General features: G+C 50.1%; 6 protein-coding genes across 6 annotated transcripts; 2 read left to right on the forward strand and 4 right to left on the reverse strand.

Moving 5' to 3' along the window:
- Window positions 1–1,322: 1,322 nt before the first annotated feature.
- On the reverse strand, window positions 1,323–2,815 carry BO88DRAFT_339323 (endo-1,4-beta-xylanase; the record flags this gene model as incomplete). Its single annotated transcript, XM_025703023.1, has 9 exons — window positions 1,323–1,412; window positions 1,475–1,540; window positions 1,602–1,690; window positions 1,846–1,934; window positions 1,989–2,134; window positions 2,186–2,307; window positions 2,368–2,416; window positions 2,476–2,516; window positions 2,572–2,815. 9 exons carry the CDS (start codon window positions 2,813–2,815, stop codon window positions 1,323–1,325), a joined length of 936 nt encoding a protein of 311 aa, XP_025563222.1.
- A 1,410-nt stretch (window positions 2,816–4,225) lies between these two features.
- Window positions 4,226–5,245, forward strand: BO88DRAFT_461756 (arabinoxylan arabinofuranohydrolase axhA; the record flags this gene model as incomplete). Its single annotated transcript, XM_025711181.1, has 1 exon — window positions 4,226–5,245. One exon carries the CDS (start codon window positions 4,226–4,228, stop codon window positions 5,222–5,224), a length of 999 nt encoding a protein of 332 aa, XP_025563223.1. The 3' UTR covers window positions 5,225–5,245.
- Window positions 5,246–6,964: 1,719 nt separating this feature from the next.
- BO88DRAFT_404486 (uncharacterized protein) lies at window positions 6,965–8,119 on the reverse strand. The gene has a single exon (XM_025706633.1). It carries the CDS (start codon window positions 8,063–8,065, stop codon window positions 7,226–7,228), a length of 840 nt encoding a protein of 279 aa, XP_025563224.1. The 5' UTR covers window positions 8,066–8,119; the 3' UTR covers window positions 6,965–7,225.
- A 2,186-nt stretch (window positions 8,120–10,305) lies between these two features.
- Window positions 10,306–12,479, forward strand: BO88DRAFT_487588 (CFEM domain-containing protein). Its single transcript, XM_025712554.1, has 7 exons — window positions 10,306–10,844; window positions 10,895–11,024; window positions 11,084–11,268; window positions 11,319–11,355; window positions 11,408–11,867; window positions 11,922–11,989; window positions 12,052–12,479. Exons 1-7 carry the CDS (start codon window positions 10,749–10,751, stop codon window positions 12,354–12,356), a joined length of 1,281 nt encoding a protein of 426 aa, XP_025563225.1. The 5' UTR covers window positions 10,306–10,748; the 3' UTR covers window positions 12,357–12,479.
- A 102-nt stretch (window positions 12,480–12,581) lies between these two features.
- On the reverse strand, window positions 12,582–15,090 carry BO88DRAFT_461758 (S53 family peptidase; the record flags this gene model as incomplete). Its single annotated transcript, XM_025711182.1, has 8 exons — window positions 12,582–12,755; window positions 12,810–12,952; window positions 13,018–13,649; window positions 13,703–13,793; window positions 13,840–13,957; window positions 14,007–14,468; window positions 14,518–14,781; window positions 14,879–15,090. 8 exons carry the CDS (start codon window positions 15,088–15,090, stop codon window positions 12,683–12,685), a joined length of 1,995 nt encoding a protein of 664 aa, XP_025563226.1. The 3' UTR covers window positions 12,582–12,682.
- A 923-nt stretch (window positions 15,091–16,013) lies between these two features.
- BO88DRAFT_387474 (FAD-binding oxidoreductase) lies at window positions 16,014–17,595 on the reverse strand (the record flags this gene model as incomplete). The annotated part of the gene is made up of 4 exons (XM_025704821.1): window positions 16,014–16,257; window positions 16,314–17,067; window positions 17,144–17,354; window positions 17,413–17,595. The coding sequence occupies 4 exons, from the start codon at window positions 17,593–17,595 to the stop codon at window positions 16,014–16,016; spliced, it is 1,392 nt and encodes a 463-aa protein (XP_025563227.1).
- Between the last annotated feature and the right edge of the window lie 551 nt (window positions 17,596–18,146).

Genomic DNA, 18,146 nt, shown 5'->3' on the forward strand with positions numbered 1-18,146 from the left:
CTTGTTCGAGTAGTGCCCACGGATGGTCTAAAGTTGTCCCATCTTCACAGATAATGGCTGCCAGGGAAGCATTTCGGTACTCTATCTTTCTCATCCATATTAAACATTCGGCTATCCAGATTCGTAAGATAACAGACAAAATTCCCACGAAGAGTCGCCAGCTACCACTGCCCTTAGCTGGCTCGTGTTTTCCCACTCCGCACAATAGCAGGTGATGTTCTGGAAGGTCACCGTTCCATCTTTATACATATTTTCTAGGCTTCATATGCAGTCCTTTTCATGAGATCCCTGTCATCGTGTCATCGGTGTCCCATCGTCTATATCGAGCACAGTATCATTCAGTTTAGGTGTATTTCAATGCAGCGTACGACATGGTAGCATATATGGCTAAAAGTGGAAAGTGATCATCTAGTATTCAAGAAGCCAACCAGCAAATATAATTAAATCAAAGGACACCCACACCGGTGCCAAAGACATGCATTAATTGGAAACCAATAGTACAGGCCGAATGACATGCCCGGTCTTGCATATTAGAGTAAATGGGGGTCTAAATCACCCCTAGCCAGTAACTTCCAGTGGAAACAAGTCCTTGTCCAATTGGGTCACCAGAGTTCAACCGGAGGAGGGATTGACCTCCAAACACTTCTCATCACATCCGGCTAAATTTCATGGAATAGGTGAATGGACCTGGGCGCCAAGTACAACTGCAGACAACACTCAGTACCCCGAAGGAAGACTATAGTGAGGGCCCATTGTACCTATCTCGGCAGTTGTCGGCGCTCTGAATTGCCGTTGTTACATGCACTAAACGCTGCAGGATGCTAAGCGAGGACGTCATGAACGACTAGTCCAATGTCCAACCAATGCCAAGATGGTTATTAGTAAAGGCAAAGAGGCTAGCCAGACCGCTCCGTCCATTCAACAGCGTGCCACAAGGACCTTAGATCATAGATGGCTGTTATGGTTATGGGGCGGGGCATCTGAGACATGTCCTTCATTTCGTGGGATGCTTGTGCTTCACATCGGCGCATCAGGGTCTAGACTAACGAAGTAAAGTACTAATGCTACGGCCCCACCGGTGGGGTACACGGCAAAAACTACTCCACAGGGATTATACTAAGGAGAGCTACACTGGAGGTGCATGCTTCGGATTTACTGTCAGTGCGCATAAAAGAACGATTGTATTGGATACATGTGCAAGAAGTACAGAAGAACATTGTCGGAGGAACGGCAGACAATTCTTTTCGGGTAGTGCAAAATAAAGCGTCCCTACCTCGGAAGGCTATATCTTCCCGGCAATTCGATCAGAGTGGTTGCCGGATCTAGAGAGCATTTGCGATAGCAGTATATGCAGGCTTCGGGTTGTAGTTGCTGTCAAACAGCAGAGGAGTGGAGCTGGAGCGCCAGGAGTCCTGAATGAAATTAGCTCAAGTCATAAGGCTAGTTTTATTATCCGGACTGCAGGGGTATTTACCGGGTCAGCAACTCCCCACACGGTGATACCGATACACTTGGGCTGGTCAAGGCAGGCTTCTACGACCTGTGGATGCAGAAATTAGTATCAGTCAATCACACTATGTACTTGGCTTGTCGTGACCTACCTCCACGTAGTCGGTTGAGCTGGCGCCAGCGATGTCGAGCTCGGTGACCGCAATCTCCTCGGTGCCCGCACCAGCGAGAGCATTAAGAGCTGTAAGGGGCTATCAGCTACCGTCAGGTTGCATAACGGGGAAGGGGTACTTATCCAGAAATTCCAGCACCTCCACCAGCGCTCAAGTGGGTTTGGGAGCCTTTGAAGAATGGTGAGTAATGGTAGCGGGATAGCATTAACCACAGGGGCCTTACCAATTCCGTCGATAGGAATACCGGCTGCGATCCACTTCTTGACATGGCTGACCATGCCAGTCAACTTAGGATAGGAAGCGGAGTCCAGGCTTTGCGGAATTTAGCATCCGGTTTGGAATGGAAACTAGACAGTCACGGCTTACTTGTAATCGTTGATGTAGAGCTTTGCGTTGGGATCCGCAGCTCGAGCAGTCTCGAAGGCAATCCGGACGTAGTCCTCGCCGATGACTTTGTAGAAAACGCTGTCGCGGAGGGAGCCATCTTCGTTGAAAATTTCGTTGACAACGTCCTTGCAATCATTAGTGATGAGACTTAGTAAAAATGAAGGTTTTCAGTTTACCCAGGCGTAGATCTTGCCCTTATAGTGCTGCATCACTGTGGTGATGTGATTCTTCATAACCTCGATGAGTGTATTCTTGTCCGTGATGGCTTGAACCCAAGAGGGGAGCTGAGAGTGCCACACTGGTTGAGTTAGCTTCACTATCTTGGTATAGTTTTCAGTTCAGTCAGTCAAAAACTTACCCAGCGTGTGTCCACGGATCAGCTTGTTGTTAGACTGGGCAAAGTTGACCTAGGTTTTGTTAGCCTCGAGGACGGTTAACGTAGAGGGTTGGGAAATTCTATGCGTACCAGATAATCCGATCCCGAGAAAGAGAACTGTCCACGGCTGGCTATAATTCTGATTAGGTCTAAATAACAACGATAACTATGAGAGATTGTACTTACGCTCAGTGGCATCCCACTTCATGCTGTTCTCCGGGGTCAAGGCGCCAAAATCGGCCTTGATAATTGCCGGTGTCTTCGAGTTCTTGGTCAAGGTGTACTGATCACCAATGTTTCCCAGATACTTCTTTCCGTGAGCCTTGAATTTGGTGTCGATGCTCACTGAAGCCTGACGGGGTTCAATGGGTTCTGAAAGTACATGGCTAGCGAAAAGCATCGCCAGTGCAGCTGCCTTGATCTGAACCATGTTGGGCAATAACGACCTATTTGCAAAATGAAGATAGAGTCAAATGAAGATGATGTTGGATTAACAGATTATAAGATGAATTCTACAAGGAAGAAGAGAAGTTGAAGTATTTATATACCACGAGACTCAACGTTTCTGGGCGAAGAGGATGTGAAACTGGAACACAACCAACCGTGGAACCAAACATCCCGCTCGAGCATGTCTAGATAGTAGAGGATTGAATTCATCTGCCTCATCTAGCTGTCTACCGAATTTCCCAAATTGGGAGGATGGCATCCGAACCAGAATTAGCCTGAAGGGATGAATAATGGCGTTTAGGCAGGCTATCCGGAGCTCTTGACATGTTTGGTTAGAACAGGCTATGTCCTTAGCCGACACATCGAGAAGCAACCGTACGATAGTGTTGTAAATTGGAAGGCGCCGATCTACTCACCAGAAATCAAGGAATTTCAGGAGTGGAGACACTTGTTGCACGGTCGTCCGATTAACCTGCAAATGTCCGTCCATCAGGGTCCAGCGTCTGCCTCGGCCCCAAAAATAGTTTAACCCTGCAGAGATGGCAGTCGGCTACAGCCGATCACCCGATCCATACTGGGTGTTGCAACTTGGAGAGAGCCTGCAGATGCTCTGACGAAGGTCTGCAGATAGCACTGGAGTCTGGTAGTAAGTATACCAACTCGTAAACTCCGTATATCCAACCAGTTTGAAAGTACGAATATCTAGTTAGATTGATCAGAATACTTGTGGCGTGTACAGTGGCAGCCAAATTATCATCTCTTCTACCCATATGTGTCAACTGACCACCGAAAGTACCGGAAGGTCGTGGTGTTTTAAGGTGAAACACTATCAGGGCGGCAATGTGTCAGGGTAGAACCAGTTTGCTTAGCGCCATCAGGGTCCACGCCTAGACCCTCGATGCCCGGGAGTTATCCGTCCTGTCACAGCAATTATTTCCCCGAGTCTACTGCCGAAGAAGAGCTATTGTGGTGTAGTCATGGATTTACCCACTTTGTAGGGTAGTTCTGAATGCCGTTCTAGACACGGCAACGCTCCGGTGGAAGATCGTTTCTGGCTAATGTACTCCGTAGTTTAGGCAGCAGGCCGATCATCTTCCCCCATAGGAAAGGACCCTGAATAGTGCGTCAAAATGAGCTTGAGCAAAGGAATGTTCTCTCCAAGCCAAAGTGGGGGAAATAACCAAGCAGCCCACTTTTATCCGAAACGTTCCTGGTGTCATCGAATATGGATAAATCCCGATTATTCTTCAGCACATATCAGTATTGTCATAAGCGTAACCACATATATTTGAACATGGGTTAGTCCTCCGTTCAAGTTATTCGTTCTCCTTGGCCAACGATTTCAGCCATCGATCTCTTTTGTTTCTTTCCCCGCGGATAAGCCCATACGAAGATGAAGTTCTTCAATGCCAAAGGCAGCTTGCTGTCATCGGGCATCTACCTCATTGCTTTCTCCCCCCTTGTCAACGCCAAATGTGCTCTTCCGTCGTCCTATAGTTGGAGTTCAACCGATGCTCTCGCAACTCCAAAGTCAGGATGGACCGCACTGAAGGACTTTACCGATGTTGTCTCGGACGGCAAACATATTGTCTATGCGTCCACTACTGATGAAGCGGGAAACTATGGCTCGATGACCTTTGGCGCCTTCTCAGACTGGTCGAACATGGCATCCGCTAGCCAGACAGCCACCCCCTTCAGTGCCGTGGCTCCTACCCTGTTCTACTTCAAGCCGAAAAGTATTTGGGTTCTGGCCTACCAATGGGGCTCCAGTACATTCACCTACCGCACCTCCCAAGATCCCACCAATGTCAATGGCTGGTCGTCGGAGCAGGCCCTTTTCACCGGCAAGATCAGCGACTCAAGTACCAATGCAATTGACCAGACTGTGATTGGCGACGATACGAATATGTATCTCTTCTTTGCCGGCGACAACGGCAAGATCTACCGATCCAGCATGTCCATCGATGAATTCCCCGGAAGCTTCGGCAGCCAGTACGAGGTGATCTTGAGTGGCGCTACCAACGATCTATTCGAGGCGGTCCAAGTATACACCGTCGACGGCGGTGAGGGCGACAGCAAGTACCTCATGATCGTTGAGGCGATCGGGTCCACCGGACGTCGTTATTTCCGCTCCTTCACGGCCAGCAGTCTCGGTGGAGAATGGACAGCCCAGGCGGCAAGTGAGGATAAACCCTTCGCAGGCAAAGCCAACAGTGGCGCCACCTGGACCGAAGACATTAGCCATGGTGACTTGGTTCGCAACAACCCTGACCAAACCATGACTGTCGACCCTTGCAACCTCCAGTTGCTCTATCAGGGCCATGACCCCAACAGCAGTGGCGACTACAACCTCTTGCCATGGAAGCCGGGCGTCCTTACCTTGAAGCAGTGAATGGTTTATCATTAGTTGCAGATCGTTTTTTCCTTCTTTCTTCGGGTAGTTTTAGTTGTGGAAGACATCAGAATGTGGTCACTATCTTAGGTTCAGTTGGGGCGGCCTCCTGCCACATTGTGTTGATAGGCTAGTAATGTGCGCATAATTCAGTTCATTGGCCAGGAGTGCGGCACGAATACCTGTTTAGAAATTAGGCCCAGTAGTTATACTCCGTACTGGGATAGAGTACTCGTAGTAGCAGGATTGTGGGCCTCAGAGGAATGACCAATACGTGAGTGGATCACATCAGCTAGTCGCGTTCCACATAGGAAATGTTCAGCCCTGAGGTGAATTTGGGCTACTTTGAATGATGGCCTATTGAACCGCGCGTCTCCTCAATTGCATTAAACCACAAATTGCCAGGTATTGGTATTCACTCTCCGGGCTATGCGGGTGCCGGCACGAGACGTCTCCTGGAGAAACTGGGCAACGAGCAGACTACGGATATGGGAGATGGTCGACGATAATCTTCTTGGTAAATTGAAGCCTCCAGGGCCTCTAAAAAGACGGGAATCTAAATCTCAAGTGCTCTAACGTGTCCGACCACGGTGTTGATCAACATCCATTGAATCGGACAACAACCTTGGTTCGGAAATTGAACAAGCGGCTCTCCAACGACACTCTGGATCCTGATTCAAGTTTATAATGAGTATCCTTGAACGTGCAAGGGATGCGTCGGCACTTTTCAGGGGCACACTCCACTCCCCTGGCTATGCATCTGTCGGCAAAGGCGTGCCTGTGGAGTCTATACAAAGCGCGAGACACGACGAGCTTGTATATGCACATCTTACCCCAATCCAAGGGGCGTCTGTACCCATTATGCTCGACAGCCAGGGACTTTGCCGACAGTTATTTTACAATGGTATAACTGAAATAGTCAACCTGGTGTGCATTGGCTACGCCTGAAAGACACTCGTCCGACCGCATGGCCTTGATATTGACGAGATGCTTCAACAAGCGGCCAATTCGCTGCAAGCTGTTCATGGGTTGGATGTGCTACATAGTGACCCGATTCCAGGAAACATATTCTGGGACGAAGGAAATGGCCGCGTCAATTTCGTTGACTTTAAGCGTGCAATAATCCATAATAATGACGCCTGCTATTAAGCGTCATATGCCCTAATAAAGATATCAAGTCAGCCCCCCAGTCCTTGGCCCTTACCTGGAGACCAGATATGAATTGTTTTGAACGAGAGAAAAGACGCATGATCAATGAATTGAGATAAGTCCGTCTGTGAAGCTCGTCAGCTGCTATCGCAATCATGAGACTGTGCAGGAAAGCACAACGTTTAATTGTGACGAAGCTACGACCAACCCCCATTAGTTTGGCATTTGACTTACTCTTCTTTTCCTTCCTCTTCTTTTCCTTCCTCCTCTTTTTGATTTTAAGCTACCCGTACCCTCTCCAAAAGATAATGTAATGACTGGCAATTCGATGTGGAGGCTTTATTAGTTCCATGATGCATCACGTCCCATAATTTGCATGGAATACACAGTGAAATTTTGCCACGAGCCATAAGCCTGTTGCTGCGCCTAACCACGAGCCTAGTTGCACTGATAGTCCTTGTTTCGAAAGATACACATATAAAAAAGATTGGGTTCGGGAAGGTGGGGGGAGAGGATACCGGTATACATTCTTGACTAGACTAACTGCAGCAGTAATCCTCAGGTAATTGCAGATTCAACCGAAGATAACCAGTGGAATGTTGCAAGCGTACAAGTGGTGGGATATATTGATACCTATTCCAAGATAGCCAGTGATAAAGTGCGAGTCTGCTCGTGAGATAAATCTAGCCTGTACACCCATCAACTAACACTCCCGACAGTCCACTATACAAACGCACATGGTAAATAATCAAAGCAGCGGAGGGAAGAACAGATAGCCCCCAAACCAGAACTCCGACCATGCAATTCTAACCCGAAACATCGCTAATAAAAACAGACAGCCACCTAGACCGCTCAAACAGCTTCCCAATCCATAGCATCGACAATGAAATCCCAATCAGCATCCGATTCTCCCTGCAACAACCCATCCATCTTATCCGCCCCATCAGATGCAACCACATGCTCCTGCGCAAGCAAATACGCATCATCGAAGCCCTGGAAGATATCCGAGAGGATCTTCTCGATATCATAGCTCGCCAACGGCATAGCCTTGCCCTTCCGCCTCGCAGCCCACTTGTCCTCTATCTCCAGCTCTTCCTTGGTCAAATCCGCCGTCTTCCACCGATTCCGCAACTCTTTCGCCCTCTGCAATTGTTCGTGAACCTCGCCCTGTCCTAGCACAGAATGCAAGGGACTGTTTTCATCCTGCAGCGCTTCCAACACATTCGCATGATACCGGTGAGTCGAGAGCGGAGCGGAGCCGTAGGCGGCGAGGTGATTGCGCGCAAAAGCAGAAGACACAGAGACACCGAAGACGCTGAGGAGGTGGACAATTGCGCGCTCGAGGAGGGAGTAGTATTCGTGGAAATCGAGCTTGAACATGATCTCGGCGTGGGAGACGTCGAAGTCGCTACTGGCAGGGTCGAGGGTCGCGAGGCGGTAGCCGTAGGCCAAATATGGGAGTTTCCATTTTAATCGCTCGACGATTTTCATGAAGCGGGAAAGGTGGCTCGAGGGAGAGGGTCGTGGGGAGGACTGACGAGAGGGTTGCTTGACGGGGGATGGCGTGCGTCTGGTGGTGGGTTTGGGAGTGGTTTTGGGGGGGATTGCTGGGGTGGTGATGGGAGGAACGGCGGGTCGGGCTTGAATCTCGCTTGGGCTGGGAGCCCAGCGAGACTTTAGCAGGTCGCTCATGTCAGTGGTGGATATTGCATTGCTGGATTGCGATTGTTGACAAGAGGAAGTCAGACAGTTGCGGGTGAATTGGTTCGAATTGGAGCTGAAATCAGCTGATCGACCGATAGCGATAAGCAGTCACTTAGTAAGCTGACCCGATCGGGGTGTGGTTAAGTATACTGTCAGTTAATTCTTTCTTGCAGCATGCAGGGAGCCGCTCGTCCTGCAGGAACAGTGAAATCATGTCGAGTAGGTTCAGAGAGACAAAAGAGGCATTATATATTCTGTACAGTGTTTTCGAGCGACATTGGGTGAATCGAGTCTTCGGTAGATGCAGTAGGCGGAGATCGTGATTCAATGTGAATACCTCGGTCAACACCATCAGAACTTTGTTGATGTAGGACAAGGTTTGTGGGTCATATATATTGTGAGGTTTTCATCAGAGATATGGTGAATCCGAATATATGCCTTTCGTTGGTCAGGACCTATTTACACAGTACCATGGTAAATTCCGGTCAATGGAGGAGTATTGAGATCAATCGCCGTGAATCTCAAGCCACAGGGGGATATGAACAGACACGAACCAAGCATACTATGGAGTAAGTAATTTAATTTAATCTGCTGGCAATTTAAGTATGATAATAAGCATAAGCTGGCGGACTTCCCGCTTCCCAGACGGCTTCTATCTTGATACATGATACACGATGGGATATGGGTCCTCGGAAATAAATGCCACATGGCTGCACCGTAGTACTCTTCCGTATGCTCGTCTCGCAGAGTGACAAGAAGGAACAGCCTGTCAGAGGCAAATTTTAAACTTGTTCTAGTTGCTGTTAGTGGGAATGGCGGGTAATTGTCGGGGGAATTCAACGTCTACCGGTCATACAAAGCGGGTCCACCTATGACGACGACGCTGGATGGTTGTCACTTAGGAGGCAAATTAATCATATGAACAGTTGACTAGCTGCATGTGTGCAAAGATTTATAGACAAGATCTGGTGAGATCCCGTAAGACCAAAGGAGATCTGATCCAGATTCCCTGGTAGGTGCATTGTGCCACGGAGAATTTCTTGATGGATGACAAGGCTGGTACCAGCTAAACGAACCCCCTAATTGAACAATTTGCTCAGAAGTATCACGAGATAAATTGTAAGTCCTTCTAGTATAGTCTTAGTGGCAGTGAAGAGAAACTACTAGGCAGACTATACCGACTTCCGCGGAATAGATATATATTAACGGAGTACTCCGGCGCAGTTATTTTTGGTTGATCGACACATATTTAATATGAACTAATTTGGTATGAGATGCACGGAGATTAGAGGAGATCAGAGAAGTCTAGTCGTTGAGCCAAGCAAAGTGTTTGGCAGATGTGCTAGATATTTCGCAGAATAGAACTCGAACAGCGAGATGTTTGTGGGTAAACATATGAGAGATGGATGATGTTTCTGATAGATCAATGACCGCGTCACTCAGCCACTGCGATGCTGAGTAATGGGAAAGAGATCCTCAGGCAGTGAGGCTGTCCACGTGGAAGCCAGTCCTGTCTGGGTTAGCGCAAAGATTCTGACTGACACTAATCCTAGAACAGCAAGCGGTGTTCACAAATACATCAATTTCAAACGACGAGCCATTTGGCGCGCTAACTTGAGCTTAAAATGATATTATTTCCCCATTTTTTGGCACGCACAACCGCCTCTCCGTGCCCTAAATCCAGGGATTGCAACGTCTCTAGCCTCTACGCCGCTACGGACTAGGACCGAGGTTCGGAGCTTTTTCTTGAAAGTTCGTGGAAGGCGGTCCACGTGCCTTCCTTGAGTTCACCCACAACCCATGAATAGGGCTCCGTTTCACCACCAAAGTCACTTGCACATTAGTGCCTGCACTGCAACCAACTACAGCCAGGCGAGATGTGCGTCGAGAACCCAGAACGAGTCAGAATTTCTCGCCTCCGCAGCCATGAGAATACTTCCCAGCTGAAATGAGAACCCCATCTTTGTCCCTCCAAGGCTCTAAGCGATATGGCGTCAAGCTGGGCGCGGGAGACGCACAGGGTCGTCCGGTCCTCTGAGTCAGGAGAAGCGGCATTCCAAATGCTCCGTCGCCAGATGATTGGAGAGAAGTGGTGGGCATCGGCAGATGATTCCCAACTGGTGTCTCAGATCCGGCTTCAAGTGGACCGGGCAGTAGGATCCACTCTAATCTAAGTTTCTACCGGACGGATGCAGTCCTGCATCCGATCGCCCAGCCAGCCATGCCCCCTCGGATTGGTCCCCTCCTCGTGGAAACGCCCGTGTCTCACCGAACCCACGGTCCTAATGCAAAATGGATCGCGCACACTTCCGCCAGTGCAAGGCATGTTCATCCACAAAATCGAGCTGCGTCACTGAGGGACGCAAACTCAACTCGTCCATTTAATCGATACGCTCAGAGTTCTCCATCACAATGATCGCTGGACAAACCGGGAGTCTGGACCACACATATCCTGGGAAGGGAACTCGGGCCAAGCACGCCCCCGTGTGAAAAAAAAGCTTGCTCCTGACGAATATCGACTGGTGTTTCGAAATCCACATGGCGTAGATGCCGAGGGAGATTGATTATAAAGGGTGACCGAGAGAAATCCCTTTTCCGCTGACTGGCTTCCTCATTTGCCTGTTGCCTTTGTCCTGGGATGTTGCTCCTCTGAGTTACATCCCACATCACAATGAAGATACATCAGCTGTTATTCACGATATTGGCAGCATTGACGGTGTCTGTGTTCGCCGTTTCGTCGAATGCCACGGAATTTCCAGAGTGTGCGGTAAGTGGGATTCTCTCTCGGGGTTACGCTTTTAATGACCATGTCCCCAGGTGTCTTGCTTGCACCAAGAATCTCCAAATTGTACCATAACCGATGCATCATGTGTATGCACCGGCGATGCCAGCAAGTCGTCGCTAGTGACTTGCGCATTATCTAACTGCAGTGCACTGGAGTACTATAGTGAGCATCCAGTTACACTCCACTCACACTGTCGTTTAGACATGCCTAACATCCCACAGTCACGAGGCATTTGTATGAATTGGAATGCGACCAACCCATCAAGAAGGGCCCCCCTCTTGTTGATCCCTCCACTCTCGCACCGGCTATCCTTGCCACGATATTCTTCTTTATTCGGATAGCGGCGAAGCTCGCAAACCTCGCTGGTGGTTGGGGACTTGACGACTATACTGTCACGATCGCATGGGTAAGCACTCTTGCAGTACCTGGCACCGTTATGCTTCTAACAGCTAGTAGGTACTGGGAGTTGGCTTATTTGTCGTCAATACATACAGTAAGTCACCATCTTTCCACACACTGGTATGAGGCATGATCTAACAAAACAGTGATCAAATATGGATTCGGAATGAACACCTGGGATATTTTACCCTTTCACCACGTCACATTAGTCTTCCAGTATTTCGAAGGATTGGCTATGATGTACAAGATCCAAATCTCGCTCTGCAAGATATCCGTCCTACTCTTCCTGCTGCGGATCTTCCAGTCCCGTGTTTTCCGCATATGCGCATACATCCTCATCGGCATCAACGCCGCCATCGGTATCACGTTCGCCCTCGTGGATCTGCTTCGATGCATGCCAGTCCATCTGGACTGGGACTCTTGGACCGGGGAATATGAAGGCGTCGGCACATGCATCAATTTCATCGCGGCAATTTTAGTCCACTGCCTTGTCAACATTTTCGTCGACGTCGTCATCGTCCTCCTACCGATCTACGAAGTGAGCAAGCTGCAGCTGCCATGGATGAAGAAGATCAACGTGGCACTGATGTTCATGATGGGTCTCATGTAAGCACAACCTATTCATGCACTGCGCTTTCGCCTTACTAATAAGACTCTAAGCCTAACCATCATCGCCATCATCCGTGTGGTCGTATTTTGGGAAAACCGCTGGACTACCAACTTGACCGGTACAACCTCCCCACCTCTCAACCATCTTCAACCCACCCCACTAACTCTCAATCCTATACAGCTGGTCTCCAACCCCTCATCCACTGGTCCGTCATCGAATCCCAAATCGCAATCATGACAACCTGTCTACCCGCCGCCCGCGCTTTCATAAATCACTACGTTCCGGGTCTTCCCGGCAGCACACAGCGACGGACCTACGACCGAACCAACTCCTTGTACCGCAACGGAGGCGCCTCTTCGGGGGTAACGAACAGCAAGATCTCGAAGTCAGTCAATATTTCCGTTGATTACACGACGCGATCGGAGAGAGATTCGACGAGTGCGGTGCATTTGGTCGAGATGGATGGGAGGTATGAGCGGTTTTAATACATCTATAAATATTTCTTGGGTGGTTATGTAGTATCGGTTTAGTGTTTTTCCTATGTTTCTTGATATCCCTTGGGCTAGGCTTTCTGATAATGTTCATACATGAGACAATAAATAGACAGCGAATGGTCAACTTTTGACAAATTTCTCGAACGTTTCTCTGTAGTTCAACATATACACAGAATATGAGTATCGTAAAAATAGTAATAAATGGAATAAATAACCATTCATACTCGTCTACACATTATCCTAGCATCGTAACTATTTCCACACCAGACATATGTACACCCTTTGAGCACCTATCATCCAAGAAAACACCATGGGGCCTAGGGCAGAGAGAGGAACAGCTCCCTCATCAAGGGGTAATTGGGCGTACCCAAACCACTGGCGGGATCCCATCTGTAGTCATCAATTAGCACATACTCTTACAACAATTAAATACTCCGCACTTACCCCTGGATAGCACTAAACCCATACGTTCCACATCCAGCATTAGTACCATTAGTGATATCATTCAGCACCTGCGGGTAAGCATAAAGCACGGGGTTCACAAATCCCACAGGGCCCTTGCCGATAGCGAAGCGTTCCTCGTTAAGCTGCAAACAGTTGTCAGCATCACCATCCCCAGGTAACCCTCCACCAAGTAAGATAATAAACTTACCAAGGTAAGAACCGACGCAAACAAAGGCGACGCCAAACTCGACCCATACCAATGATAATCGTACCCGTCCATGTAAGCTCTGAAATGGGCTCCATTGGCAGAAACATCCGGATAAGCGCGACCAAGCCGATTATAGAGGCCCTTAGTCGTATTAACATCAACCTCAAACTCCGAGTAGTATGGGTACGACAAATTCGCAGACTGGAAGTACTGCTCCACAGCAGCATACTGATACGCCGGCTGGGGGAAGTAGTTCGAGAATCCACCAGAAGTACTGAAGTTACTTGCGGTCCCGCCAAGGTTGACGTGCATGACGCTCTCGCTGTCGTTGACGGTCTGGTAGCCGTACAGCATGGTACCGCCGACGGAGGTGACGTAGGGACAGTTGGAGGGGTACTGCGGGTTGAAGATCTTGCCCTCTGGGCCGAGACAGCCGTTCTCGTCGCCGTCGCCGGCGAAAGATGCGACGCCGTAGTCGCCCGAGGCGAAGAGGATGGAGTGGCCCTGTAGACCGAGTTTCATGAACTCGTTGCACTGACGCTTGGTGTAGCTGACGGGGAGGTCGGCTTCGGATTGGCCGTAGGAGGCACTGATTACGTTGGTGGGCTTGTAGACGCCGCATTGGAGTTTTCCTGGCGTGGGTTAGAGTGGATTGTAAGGAGGGAAAGGTGGTATAGGGAGGTACCTTTGTAGCCGCCGGGGCGGGGGTCGGGGTATACGGGGTCGATCGACGGGTCATCGCCGGTCTCGCCGTAGGCACTGTAGGTGCAGTAGGACTGAAGTTGTTAGAGGTGTAAGACTGAAGGTGAGATATGAACTTACACCATCGAGAGCGTCGAGGAAGGTGTTGAACAGGTTGGTTGTGTCGACCTCGACCGGTTCGTAGAGCTGGTCGTCAACCTGGTAGAGGGTAACTTGCTGAGGATAGAGGAGGGAGTAGCTTCACTACATTAGTATGAGGCTGATAGTTTAATGCGGGACTGACTCACGCCATATCGATATCAATGTCGGATTCACCCGTGTTCAGGGAGCTGTAGGAGGGAACAGAGTAATTCGCGCCATCTATCAGGGCCGGGATGGGGTAGGTACCCTGGGGAACCCAAGGCGCATACTCCTTGTAGAAGAGGTCGAGGTCAGATTTGGCAAAGTAGTCACCCTGCTCGTACAGACCGAGGCTGTTGTTCGGGGTCGCCGTCGTGGCGTCGGGGATCTGGTACAAGGCCTTGATGCATGACGGGGTAATGTTGTAACCACAACCGCGGAGGTCTTCGGGCAGGAACTTGGCCTTGCTGGGAAGTGGCTGCGAGACTTGAGCAGCAGACTTGGCCTTAGAGGAGTGAGCTAGTTGGGAGGCACGCTTGACCTTCTTGGTCCTCTTCACGACTTGGGTGAGCTTCACTCCCGGGGTGACGTAGTCGATGTGTTTCTGGATGTGTTCGGGGACGTGGTATCTAGATCCTAATTAACGATTGCATTGACCGTGGCAAGAAGTCAACTTACTGGTCACATCCAACTCTGATCTTAGCACTTCTGTCACTCTCGTGCTCGTGGAATTCCGTCATGAACAGCCTCTCAGCTTCATGGGCGTAGGCGTCAAAGGCGAGCCAGCCCTTGTTGTCGGAGTGCACCACCCGCGACGGATGGATACCAGAGGCGATGAGCCATTCTCTCACAGCCTCGACAGCCTCTTCGGATGGCTGAAAGATGTCGTGCACCTCGTCCGCCGACCAGTACTGACCGTACTTGGAAGACTTGGGGTCCGACCTGCGCAGTATTCATATCAGTATGCTTCATTCTTCAAGGGCCTTCATTGATTCAAGGACCGATTCAATAGCAGAAGGGAATGTAGGTTGAGACTCACACTTCCATCAGGAAATCGTAACCCTTGTCCAAGTTGTTCTGGGCAAGGCCAATGCGCACAGGGAGGACCGCATCGCTCTCAACGCGCGCACCCTTCACCCAATCGGATGCGGGCTTGTGACGTTTCTCGTGCAGAACATGCTTGATGGACGTCGGAATGGCATCGGACAAGGCCGCAATAGCCAGAGCCAGGGCAAGCTGACGGACCAACATGTTGGGATTTAATCTGCGCGATTGCAACCAGACACAATGGCTGATGGCCGACAGGTCGCGACGGCAGATTTAAATAACAACGCCGTAGAGCTCCGGGAGTGGGCCCCTTGCAGTGAGGGACGATGCGAGAATTAATTGCGACATCCGACCTGCTGTTCTCACCGCCGCTAGTCATATATCGTCCATGGTTTGATTGGAGGAGAGGCAGGTTTGCCGTTGCGATGGTGCCTGGATGGACGGTGTCGAGGCGGTCTTGCGATTGCGGGGGTGTCCACCGCGTCTCCAGTTGCTGATAGGCACTGGTCAGCCCACGGAAACCTACCCTCTGCAGCTTATCGGCCGCGTCTCTCCATGGTCTTCCCACGCTATCGAGGAACTAATGCCGTCGCGTCGGTTAGTCCTGGTGTTATCGGGCACTAGCCGGGCGAGGATGGCAGCTATTCGTCGATGCCAAATTAGGGCCACCGGGGGAGCATCGGAGAACCGACTGAGCTGCCGTGATAAGCCTTTCGCCGGATACCACCGCGCTTCCGCCGGCCAGCTGATTTCTGTTTCTTATTCTCTGTGGTCCTAATCGCTCACCTTTTTGACGGGGCTGGTGAGTCTTTCGTTGGCTGAAAGGATAATCTAACACATTGCTGAGGCCTTTTCAAGATCGCCTATTGAGCTTGTTGAATGCCTAGCGGATACGCGGGTCGCCGCGGATAAAACGGCCGTGGCTACAAGACACGCGAGACCGACAGTATGCGTGTCTGAGACATGCAATATCTTTCAATCCTGTGTCGCCCACGGCTACGCCGATGAAAGAAAAATTCTGGAGATAAACCCAGTCCAGTGTCATTGTCACTGAGTCTCATGAAGCCTCGATTCTAGACACAACCGCCCGTCTTTGTCACAAGTCTAATTCGTTGCATCGTTTGAACTTAATCAGTATCAAGCAATTGCCTGGTAAACACACCCTGCGGATCCCATTCTCTCTTGAGCTGTCGAAGCTTTTTTAGCCGAGCCTCCCCCCGATACCGTCGCTGGATAGGACCCGTCCGAGTCGCATTCTGGAAGTCGATGTACTGTGTTTCGTCCGGGCCCCGCATCAGAGCAACGCATTCATCGTTGTATTCGTCCACCTTGCGTCTGTTCTTCTCATCCGTATGCCAGATAATGTTGACTCTGGAATACGTCCACAATTAGCGTCGCAACGTCAGAAGGAGCGAAGAAAAACCTACTGCCAGTAGCGGACATCATGCGATGACATGGCAGACTCCTTCTCGGGCGTCTTAACCGCTCGTGAGTCCCACTGTAAGTTGAAAGCTGAGTTTATGGCATCGGGACACTCATGGATCAATTTCTTCCAGACTTCAATGGCCTGCACGAATCCGTCGATGCGAAATTCATGCAAGCCCACGATACCAAACCTCTTGAAGTCACCTTTGGCGCATAGAGCTTCTCGCTCATCATTGACGTTCTGGATAGGCAGATCTCTGCCCATGGTAGCGGTTGGCTGAAGGTCATACAAAGCCTTAAACGGCACCTCCGGGGCCTCATCGCCGGTATAACGGGCGGAAATCACCAGAGATGGAACGCGCGCGGGTGGCGGGGCAATGATCATCATGAGGCCCGCCGTCGCGTGTTGGGGATCATCCATGATTTGCTTCATGACTCGAGCCACCTCCACCGCCCGATCAAGTGGGAAGATAAAGGCCCCCACCCATATCAAGCCCAGTCGTTTCCGCAGTAGCGACAAGGGGTGCGCACGAACCGTAAGCTGAGTGACTAGGCCGAAGAATTGACCAGCTCCTTTCAATGCCCAGAGCAGATCCGGGTGCGTCCCCTCTGTAACTTCGATCAGCTCCCCCTTTGCTGTGATTACACGCGCTGCCAAAATCTGATCCGATCCGAAGCCGGTGATGGAATTGGTGATCGAGCCCCCGCCACCAAGCAGGTACGGGATGGCACCAACGCTGTTGCCATTCCCGAGTGCTGTGTGAATTGACCGTGTTAGAATTGAATTCAGATAGGTCCAATTGAGCAATAATAAATGGTTCATATAGTATACCTGTGAAAAAACCCGCTTCTGCTAGACGCACAGACACTTCCTTGGCCAAAACACCGCCAATCACGGTTGCAGTTCGCGCACCCGCATCAACTCGAACTTCAGAATACAAACTGAGATCAATAATGATTCCCTCTGATCCAATGGTTGACCAGGGACTATGACCGCCGCTTTTCGGCACGAATGGAATGCTTGACTTGAGAGCCCATTGCACCTATGCCCAGTGTTAATGGTTGATCTCAGCGTCCGTGTACTTGTAAGGCTCATCTTACCGTCTTCAAACAGGCATCCTCTGTGCGAGGAAGAACAATGGCAGCCGGAACTTTCCGGTCGATATCAGTCCATCGAGCTAAGCGTTGCTGAAACCGTGCATCATTCGGGTCGTGCAAAATCTCACAGTCGGCGGCCACGGCGCCTTGGAGAACTGGAATTTGAGACAGGACGTGGTCGGACATGGTCATGCGGTGGCTTCACAACCTCCAAGATAAGTTGATATGTGGTAGTTCATTTGATGGAGGGGTACGAGGGTCGACTTGGATGTAGATGTAGGCAGATCCCTCCAGCAGCTTGGTAAGCTTGGGGGCCAAGACCCACGTCAGCTTGCCTTGCTAAGCCGTAAGCTTACTGAGAAGTGACAAAATACCCATCACTCATGGCGCCTCTTTCCAGCGTTTCTACCCCCATGTCGACAAAGAACATAGCGTTTAGACTGATATCGTGGGGTTGTATTGTAGCAAGGGTTGTCGATCTCGGTCAGAGGGACGTCATAAGGCAACCCATGTTGAGGTCCGAACACGAGTCCAACGACAACCATGTCACGATCTAGATTAGACGCAGCATCTATTATCGATTAGATTAGAGCTAAATTGTGCAGGTACGACCAGGGTAGTGAGATATCATGCTGTCAGCAACTGCAGGTTCTCGGCTGACACTAACCGGTCCCCCACCAAGACTGGCTTTGGACGCGGGGTGTCAGACGGAGAGCAGAAGTTTCAGAAGGGTGAAA

This window comes from Aspergillus vadensis, assembly GCF_003184925.1.
Source record: "Aspergillus vadensis CBS 113365 unplaced genomic scaffold BO88scaffold_10, whole genome shotgun sequence".
Classification (NCBI taxonomy): domain Eukaryota; kingdom Fungi; phylum Ascomycota; class Eurotiomycetes; order Eurotiales; family Aspergillaceae; genus Aspergillus; species Aspergillus vadensis.